Source organism: Macaca nemestrina, chromosome 1 (assembly GCF_043159975.1).
Source record: "Macaca nemestrina isolate mMacNem1 chromosome 1, mMacNem.hap1, whole genome shotgun sequence".
In the NCBI taxonomy this organism is placed as follows: domain Eukaryota; kingdom Metazoa; phylum Chordata; class Mammalia; order Primates; family Cercopithecidae; genus Macaca; species Macaca nemestrina.
Genome location: NC_092125.1, coordinates 51,142,698 through 51,153,509, shown reverse-complemented (window position 1 = coordinate 51,153,509; position 10,812 = coordinate 51,142,698). Strand labels below are relative to the sequence as shown.

General features: G+C 37.0%; 1 protein-coding gene across 1 annotated transcript in view; it reads right to left on the bottom strand.

Annotated features, from left to right (window-relative positions):
• The window catches only part of LOC105484638 (cell division cycle 73), a 158,273-nt gene that overhangs the window by 23,058 nt on the left and 124,403 nt on the right, over positions 1-10,812 (bottom strand). The window contains exon 16 of the mRNA XM_011746466.2: positions 77-218. Coding sequence (XP_011744768.1) covers positions 77-218 — 142 coding nt within the window. The remainder of the gene's footprint in view (positions 1-76; positions 219-10,812) is intronic.

Below are 10,812 nucleotides of genomic sequence, written 5' to 3'. Positions count from 1 at the left end.
TATGCAACTTAAAATTTAACTAAGACAGAAAAATTACAATAAAACACACATAAGCATATTTTAGAATCAGAATTACCTGTCCAACGTTTCCCAAAATCGTAAGAACACTGGTCTATCCAAATGACGTTTGTGATAGCTGAGTTCTAACACTGTTACATCCCATTTCTGAACATTTGGATCCAGACGAACTTCATCATACTTCAGATGGAAGGCTTTAACTACAGAGGGGGTGGAGAGAAGTAATCATTTTTTTATTCAAAATTAAAAAAAAAAAAAAAAACTTTCTTCTATCAACTGAAGCCACATTATAACTAAAGTCATCTTTTAAAATATTATCTTTAAAAACATTCAGGGTTTATACATGCCAGCCACTGGAGACTAAAATGAGGAATAAGGTAAGATAAAATACACATGGTCCAGTGAAGGACAATAAGAAAAGAGTATAAGGGTGGGAGGTTATCACAGAAATACAAGAGTGCAACCATACCTTGGAGATATTGTGGGTTCAGTTCCAGACCACCGCAATAAAGTAAGTATCATAATACAGTGAGTTACACATATTTCCTACCTCATTGCATATAAAAGTTACATTAACACCGTATCAGAGTCTATATTAAGTGTGCAATAGCATTATGTCTAAAAAACAATGTACATGCCTTAATTAAAATGTACTTTCTTGCTAAAAAAAAAAAAAGCTAACAATCATCTGAGCCTTTGGCAAGTCCTAATTTTTTTGCTGGTGTAGGATTATGCCTCAATGTTGATGGCCGTTGACTGAATAGGGTGTGGTGGTTGATGAAGGTTAGGGTGGCTATAGCGATTTCTGAAAGTAAGACAACAATGAAGTTTGCTGCACTGATTGACTCTGCCTTTCACAAAAGATTTCTCTGAAGTATGTGATAATATTTGACAGCATTTTACTTACAGAAGAACTTCCTTTAAAATTGGAGTTAATCCTCTCAAATTCTGATGCTTTATGTCATGTTCTAAATCCTTTGATGTCATTTCAACAATGTTTACAGCATTTTCACAAAAGTGCTCACTGGAGTGAATTCCATCTCAAAAAACCACTTTCTTTGTTCATCTGTAAGAAGGAACTCCTCATCCATTCAAGTTCCAGCATGAGAGTGCAGCATTTCAGTCATATCTTCAAGCTCCACTTCTAATGCTAGTTCACTTGCTATTTCCACACCCTATCTTTATTTCCTCCAATGAAGTCTTAAATCCCTCAAAGTCATCTACGAACCATGAAGGTAGGAATCAACTTCTTCTAAACTCTGGTGATGTTAATATTTTGACTTCCTCCTATTAATCACAAATGTTCTTAATGGCATCTAGAATGGTAAATCTTATCTAGAAAAGCTTCAATTTACTTTTCCCTGATCCATCAGAGGAATCACTATATATAGCAGCTACAGCCTTACAAAACTTATTTCTTAAATAATAAATCCTGAAAAGTCTAAATTACTCCTTGCTCTATGGGCTAAGGAAGAGATGTGTTAGTAATCATGAAAACAACATTTGTCTCCTTGAACACCATCAGAGCTCTTGGGTGACTAGGTACACTGTCATTCAGCACTAATATTTTGAAAGGAATCTTTCTTTCTGAGCAGTAGGTCTCAACATGGGCTTAAAATATTCACTGAACCCTGCTGTAAACAGATGTGCTGACATTCACGCTTTGTTGTTCCATTTCTAAAGCACAGGCAGAGTAGACTTAGCATAATTCTTAGCGGCCCTAAGATATTTAGAATGGTAAGTGACCACTGGTTGCAACTCAAAGTCCCCAGCTGTATTAGCCCCTAACCAAAAAGTCAGTCTGTCCTCTGATGTCTTGAAGCCAAAGCACAGACTTCTCCGCAACTACAAAAGTACCAGATGGGATCTTCCTCCAATAACAGGCTGTTTCATCTACAATGAAAACGTGTTGTTTAGTGTAGTCAACTTCATCAATAATGTTTGCCATATCTTCTGGATAACTTGCTGCAGCTTCTATATCAGCACTTGCTGCTTCACCTTACACTTCTTTGTTATAGAGATGGCTTACTTCCTTAAATCCATGAACCATCCACTGCTACCTTCCAACTTCTCTTCTGCAGAATTCTGTCCTCTCTCAGTCTTCATAGAACTGAAGAGAGTTAGGGCATTGCTCAGGATCAGGCTTTGGCTTAGCAGAATATTATGGCTGGTTTGATCTGCTTTCCATACCAACCAAGCTTTCCCCATATCAGCAATAAGGCTGCTTTGCTTTCTTATTATTTGTGTGTTGACTGAAGTAGGACTCTTAATTTCCCTGAAGAAGTTTTCCTTCGCATTCACAACTTAGCTAACTGTTTGGCATAACAGGCCTAGCTTTTGGCCTGTCTCAGCTTTTGACATGCCTTCCTTACTAAGCTTAATCATGTCTAACTTTTGGTTTAAAATGAGAGATATGCAACTCTTCCTTTCATTTAAACACTCGGAGGTCACTGTAGGGTTATTAATTGGCTTAATTTCAATACTGCAGTGTCTCAGGAAAAAGAGAGGCCTGAAGAGAGAGAGAGAGAGATGAGGGACTAACTGGTCAGTGGGGCAGTCAGAACAACAGTTATCAACTTAAGTTTGCCATCTTATATGGGTGTAGTTTGTGGTGCCCAAAACAATTTCAATAGTAACATCAAAGATCACTAGTCCCAGATCACCATAACAGATACAAAAATAATGAAAGTTTGAAATATTGTAAAAATCACCAATATCAAAGAGACACACACTGTTGAACAAACGGTGCCAACAGACTTATCAACACACAGGTTGCTACAAACCAATTTGTTTATTTTAAAAAATTCTGCAAAGCATGATAAAGCAAAGCACAAAACAAGCTATGCCTCGTACCTTACACACACAAATTCAGTCAGAAAAAGCTTGCAAAGGCACTGATGTTTAACCTAAGATCTAAAGGCCAAGTACGAATTAAGTGAGCACAGAACAAAAGTGACCTAGTGAATAAGATGATCATGCTCAAAGAGAAAAATTCGTCTAGAAACTAGAGAAATTTAATAGAACTACATGGTGCAAAGTAATGTAGGGAAGGGATATATACACCACAGAGGTTCAGAAAAATGTTAGCCTTGCAGGCCATATTAAGTAGTTTTTATAATATTTAAGTGACATGGAGAACCACTGCAAAGTATTTAATAGATAATAATGATAGTTTATTAAGCTAGAGGATAAAGAGAGAGTTTTCTTCAATAGAAGAGAAGATATATGAGTGGCAAGAGATAAGTGGGGACTGAAAACTAACAAAATTTGGTAAGAAATGATGAAGAGAAAAAAACTGCTAGGAATTTTGGCAGTGTTTTTAGTAGCTACTATAAATGGGATTGCCTTCTTGATTTCTTTTTCAGCTAGTTCACTGTTCATGTACCACAATGCTAGTGGTTTTTGTATGATGATCTTGTATCCTGCAATTTTACTGAATTCATTTACCAGTTCTAAGAATATTTTTGGTAAAGTCTTCAGGTTTTTCTAAATATAAGATCATGGCATCTGCAAACAAGAACAATTTAACTTTCACTGGGGAAAAGACAGTCTTCAATAATGATGCAGGGAAAACTGTGTATCTCTATATACAGAAGAATGAAACTAGATTCCTACCTCTCACCCCATACAAAATCAACTCAAGACCTAAATGTAAGACCCAAAATTATAAAACTACTAGAAGAAAACATAAAGAAAACACTTCAGGACATTGGTCTGGGAAAAGGCTTTATGAATAAAAGCATTGGCAACAAAAACAAAAATAAAAGAGATTATATCAAACTAAAAAGCTTCTGCACAGTAAAGGAAACAATCAACAGAGTGAAAAGACACCTAAAGAATGTGAGAAAATATCTGCAAACTACTCATCTGACAGGGGATTAATACTCAGAATATACAAGAAACTTAAAAATTTCAAAGAATAAAAACAATCAGATTTTATCATCGGAAATGATCTAAATAGACATTTCTCAAAAGAAGACATAAAAACAGTCAACAAATAAAGTATGCTCAATGTCACTTATCATCAGGAAAATGCAAATCAAAACCACAATGAGGTATCATCTCACTCCGTTGGGATGGCTATTATAAAAAAGACAAAAAAATAACAAATGTTCCAGAGGATGTGGAGAAAGGGCAACTCATACACTGTTGGTGGGAATATAAACTAGTACAGCCACTATAGAGAACAGTCTAGAGTTCTCAAAAAACTACCAATAGAACTACCATATGATCCCGCAATCTCATTACTGGGCATTTATCCAAATAAAAGGAAATGAGTATACTGAAGAGGTATCTGCACCCTCATGTTTAATGCATTCTATTCACAGTACTATTTACAACAGCAAAGATATGTAATCAACCCAGGGGTCCAACAACAGATAAATGGATAAAGAAAATGTGGCATATATGTACACAATAAAATACTATTCAGCCATTAAAAAAAAAAAAAAAAAATGAAATCCTGTCATTTGTGGCAACATGGATGGAAATGGAGGACATTATGTTAAGTAAAACAAGCCAGAAACTGAAAGTTAAACACCACAAGTTCTCTCTCATATGTGGAAGCTAAAAAAAAGTTAAAGCACACAAAATTATGGCTGGATAGAAAAAATAAGTTTGAGTGTTCCATACCACTACAGGATTACAGTTAACAATAAAACACAGTTTCAAACAGCTAGGAGGAGGATACTGACTACTCCCAAAACAAAGAATGATAAACATTTTAGATGATAGCTATGCTAATTACGATAATCTGATCACTATACATTATATGTATCAAAATATCACTATGTACCCCATAAATATGTACAATTATATAGCAATTCAAAAAGTTAAACTAAAAAATTGTAATCAAAGCTATATCTGACATATATTGTCTACTACATATTATGCACTATTGTAGGCACGAAGGACACAGAGTGACCAAGACAAAGTCCCCACCCTAAGGGAGTTTATATTCTAAGAGTCAACAGTTAAACAGATAAATATACAGTATTGTGATAGTATAAATGCTACTGAGGAAAAATGAGGCAGAATAAGGACATAATACATGTGTGGGAGGTTTTTATCAATAGTATTCAGAGAGGGGTTCTCAAGGAGAAGCAGGTAATTGAAAAAACAAGTCTTGCAAAGATTTGGGAGAGGAAGATTTTAGGCAGAAGGAACAGCTGATACAAAGGTCCCAAGACGGATGCAAGCATGGAATGTCCTATGTTGAAGAGTAATTTTTTTTTAAATGTTAAAAAACGTTACACTTGCTGTTTTTGTTTGGTTAGTTGGTCGGTTTGAGACAGGATCTCACTATGTAGGCCAGGGCCTCAAACTCCTGGACTCAAGTGACCCTCCTGGCCCAACCTCTCCAGCAGCTGGGACTACAGGCGCACACCACCACAACCAGCTTCAGTTTAACTTTTTTTTATAGGCAATGGCCTATATGTATATTCTCAACTACAGCATAAGAAATCTGAATTTTATTCCAAATGTGATACTAAGCCACTGGAAAGTTGACAAGAAGAAGGTGAAATTATATGATAGTCATTTTTAAAAGACAATTCTGTATTGTTCCAGGTGATACATTCTAGGGCAAAACTTCCCAACTAGTTGTACTAAAAACAGGTAGGTTATAAAATAATGACTTATAATCTTTTTCTCTCCTTAATAATCCAGTTGAATCACCCCAGCTAGTTTTCATTATATTTGCAATCCCTTTATTATCAAGGGAGCTTTTGTTTTGCATGTGCATGTACAAATGTTAAGCTTTTTCCCCCCCAATTTTTTACTTTTTCACTAGCATATGATTATGATCGGTATCGTAACCTGGTAATAGAGGTTCTAAAGAGAAAACAATTGACTTTTGAAGTTTTTTCTGATAGCTTATTTTATTGATTGCTTGTTTCATGTTGCCTGCTGGCATATTGGCTTTTGATGTTAACAACTAATCAAGATTCAATTCTTGATAAAAATTTAAAATGAATAATTTGTGCCCAGAAAAATAAACTTATTTCTAATTTCTTTGCTTATATAAATAAAAGTCTCTTCATCAGACACAAATTATTCATTTTGAATTTAAACTAATTAAAGGAGTTACATGTAGTAAGGTTCAAAAAACTTACTTTCAAAGTAGTATTTATATGAGTAAAATAAATTTGTCAATAAAACAATTTTTAAAACTCATGCATTCAATGTAAATCAACATTTTAATCCTTTCCATTCTGCTTAGGTGTTGCTTTTCTAACTTGTTCAATTATTTGCTAATCATTCTTCAGAATACATATGTTACATTTTTTAAAATGATCAAACTAAAGCCATAATGGCCTACAGTTTTCTTTAATAATTTCAACAGATTTCATCTTCATTGATATTTATTTTTCCACCAGAATAGACAACTTTTAAATTTAAAGCTGGGATACTAGAGTTCAAAAAGTATAAGTCACTAATTTTTAAAAACATATAAAGTTTCACTGATAAAGTATTTTATTCATATGAAGCAATGATGTGAAACAAACTTACACCAACATATTATCATAAAAAAAATTTCTTATTCACAAAAAGTATTAAAAGTTTTTAAGCCTCTGGAAGTTAAAAAGAGAAGAAACAGGCCAGGCACAGTGACTCACGCCTGTAATCCCAGCACTTTGAGAGGCCACGGCAGGAGGATCACGAGGTCAGGAGTTTGAGACCAGCCTGACCAACAAGATGAAACCCTGTCTCCACTACAAATACAAAAATTAGCCAGGCATGGTGGCGTGCACCTCTAATTCCAGCTATTCAGGAGGCTGAGACAGGAGAATCGCTTGAACCTGGGGGGTTGCAGTGAGCCGAGATTGCACCACTGCACTCCAGCCTGGGCAACAGAGCAAGACTGTCTCCAAAAAAAAAAAAAAAAAAAAAAAGAAGAAGAAGAAGAAATAAAGTTCTTTTGTAAGAAGCCAGTTTTATGGTGGCACAATGAATTGCAACTGCAAAATATTTCACACAACTCAGAATTGCTTGTTTTTGCAAACTTTATGAATGCTGCCAACATTTTTTGGGGAAAGCAGCAAAGCAAGAGATAAAAAAAAAAGGTGCCCTTTTAAATAATATTTAGATATACTGATGGCATGACAAATGGTAAAGGGATAATACAGAAGATTATTAAATAAAAGTATTTTTCCAATGGTAGCTAGCAATAATTTGAAGAAATTTATCATTAAAAATATCCTGAGAGGGGTTTCAAGATAGCTAACTAGAGGCAACTGGCACCTGCCTCCTCCAAAAAGAAGAACCACCTTCTGTAAGTTAGGAGGAGGGTAAAAGAAACAAACAAAGAGAACCAAAATAGTGAGTAGATAATCACACTTCAAATAGATGATCTAAGAGAGTGCACTGGAATTCAACAGATAAAGCAACCGGAAACACCAAAGGCAAGGAAGGAGAAGGGAAGCCAGGACGGGCTCACCAGTGAGATAAGGGTGAGAGATCCTAATGGTTCACATTCCCACCTCAGATTCCTGCAGTCCTAGCCGAGGGAGAGCCACACGACCCTCAGGGGTCCTGACACCAACACAGAAAGCTGCCTAGAGACCACAAGACGCTCCAGATAGGAGGCTCATGCTTAGGCCCTACACATGCCAGAAGCAGCTGCAGAACAGCGCCATTTTGAGGGCTCAGCCCCCACCAGACTGCAACCTACTCTGGGGCCCAAGAGACCCTACACCCTAAGTTGGGGGTGGGGGAAGCACCTGAAGGCAGTCCCCCACCCCCTGCCAACCTGCAGACAATGATGATACCTAACTGCAAGCCACTGGCAGTGACCCCACAACCCCAACAGTCATGTATTTAAAAGCACCCTGAGGACAGATTCCCCCAATCACAGCCACCAACTGGCGGAAGATCACATGCCCCAGATGCCTGCCTATTGGCCGTTGCCACTGAAAACAACATTGCCCTCTCCAGTAGCAGGACCCAAGTGCTGGTAGCACTCTGCCAAGGGCCTGAAGAACACCCCACCCCTGTCTGCGACCTGGAGGCCTGAGGACAGGCCAGCTTGGCTGGGCTCTGTCCTCCCCCTCTGCTGCCCTAGCAGTGCCCGAGCACATATTTGGGGTCCTGAGGGTGGCCCTATGACATTCTCCACCATTGGCACCTGAGCACTTATCCCAGGGGCAGAAGACACGCCCATCCAACCTGCCACTACCACCACAACTGCTACCCACCCGCACACACCACCTGTGGGCCTGGGCACTGTCCTGTCCAGCCCATCAAAGCCACAATCGGTAACAGTGTGCACCTCTGGGGAGCCAGAGGGTTGCCCCTTCACTGCTACCGCCATTGCTCACTGCCCAGAAACCTGACCTGCTCACCCTCCAGGCTCACCACTGCCACTGCTGGCAACCAAGATGATATCTGGACTCACTAGCACAGGTGCCAGCATACGTGGCCTTGGGACTCAAAGACAAGCAGGCTCAGCCTGCTGCTGCCACCACTGGGGCCCAAGGACTAGCCTGCCTGATGTCACTGACCCCAGTAAAACTTCACCACACCCTCCACTAACAAGCATACCTTAAGCCACTGAGGAAACCACAGACACCATTGACGCTGTTTATAGGTAAGAAATTACACAGCCAGTACCAAGAATCAAAGCCAAAGTGTCCCACCCAATCAAAATCATAGGTACATCTTCAGGAAAAAGTCCTCCCCTAAAAAGGCAAATTCAAAAAACTAGAAGCAGCAATGTTTACACCAGATGTGCAGATATGAACACAGGGCACAAGAAAATAGAAAAAGAAATAAATTATGATACCTCCAAAAACAAAAACAAAAAAAACACCAGAATAATTCTCCAGCTACAGATCCCAATGAAAAATAAACTCAGGAAATATCAGAAAAGAATTCAAAATAATGATATCACAGAAACTGAGTGGGATATAATAGAACACAGAAAAACACTGGAGCACTGCTTCAGGACACTGGTCAAGGCAAGGACTTTATGGCTAAGACCTCAAAAGCACAAGCAACAAAAATAGATGGGATTATATTAAAGAAAAAAGTTTCTGTACAGCAATGGAAACAATAAACAGTGTGAAGAACAACCTGTTGAATGGGAGAAAATATCTGCAAACTATTGATCCAACAAGGGACTAATATGCAAGAAACTCAACAATTTAAAAAAAAATCCCATTAAAAAGTGGGCAAAGGACATGAACAGACATTTCTCAAAAGATAACATACAAATAAATGGCCAACAAATATATGAAAACATGTTCAATATCACTAACCATCAGGGAAGTGCAGATCAAAACCACAATGAAATATTACCTTACCCCAATTACAAGGGTTATTACTAAAAAGACAAAATAACAGATGCTGGCAAGTATGCAGAGAAAAGGGAACTCCTACACTGTTGGTGGAAATATAAGTTAGTAGAGCCACTATGGCAACCAGTATGCAGATTTCTCAAAACTAAAAACAGAACTACTGGATGATCCAGCAATCCTACTACTGGGTATTTATCAAAAGGAAAGAAAATCAGTTTATCAAAGGGATACTTACACCCCTTGTTTACTGTAGCACTATTCACAATAGTCAAGATTTGGAATCAACCTAAATCCATCAACAGATGAATAAATAAAATGTAGTATATATACACACTGAAATACTGTTTGGCCATAAAAAAGAATGAAATCCTGTCATCTGTGGCAATGCGACATGGATAGAAGGGGAAGGTCATTATATTAAGTGAAAGAAATCAGGCACAGAAAGACAAATTATCCCATGTTCTCACTTGTATGTGGAAACTTTAAAAGTTGATCTCATGGAGGTAGACAGTAAAATGATAAGATACTAGAGGGTTGGAAGGGTGTGTGTATGTGTGTGGTGGGAGGGAAGTAGAGGGATGAAAAGCAGTTGATTAATGTGTACAAACATACAGGTAGAAGAAATAAATTCTTTTTTTAATTTCCAACTTTTAATTTCAGGGGTACATGTGCGGGATTGTTACATAGTTAAACATACGCCATGGTGAACAGCTGCACAAAGGAATAAATTCTAATGTTCAAAAGCAGAGTAGGAAAATATACTTAACAATAATGTATTATATATTTCTAAACAGCTAGAATAGATGACTTGAAATGTTCCCAAAACACAGAAATAATAAATACTCAAGGTTATACATACCCTAAAAACTGACTTGATCATTACACATTCCATCCATGTAACAAAATATCACATGTACATCATAAGTATATACAAATATTATGTATCAATAAAAAATTTTTAAATGTCAATAAATATAGCCACCTCAAATATAACATATCTAAAATATATCCAGATATCAGCTTAAATTTCTCATTTTAAATTTGTAAAGATTTTATTTTGCAATTTTATGCAAATCAGTATTTAATATTTTCTCTCAAATGATGTATTCCATGTAATTATGCAACATCAACAAAATACAATACAATTTTCTATCAAGGCCTATAGAAATACTCCCAAATGCTCTCAGTTTTCCCTCAATGCTGTACAGTGTATTCTGATGGAGAAAACGACTGGAAGCCAGAAGAGTGAAAGCAAAAAGACCAACTAAAAGCTAAGAGATAATATACTCACAAGTTTCTGGCTTAGACAAATTACTGAAAAGGACTAACAGATAATAAGAAATAGTTTGAGGAATAAGGAAGAGAGTAAAACAATCCAATTCCATTTGAAAAAGCTTGAGTATGACGTATCAATGAGATATCACGGAGAAGTTATCTCATAGTGAATGAGGTATATAGGTCCAGAATATCAAGCTAGAGACAATAATTTTTAGAATAA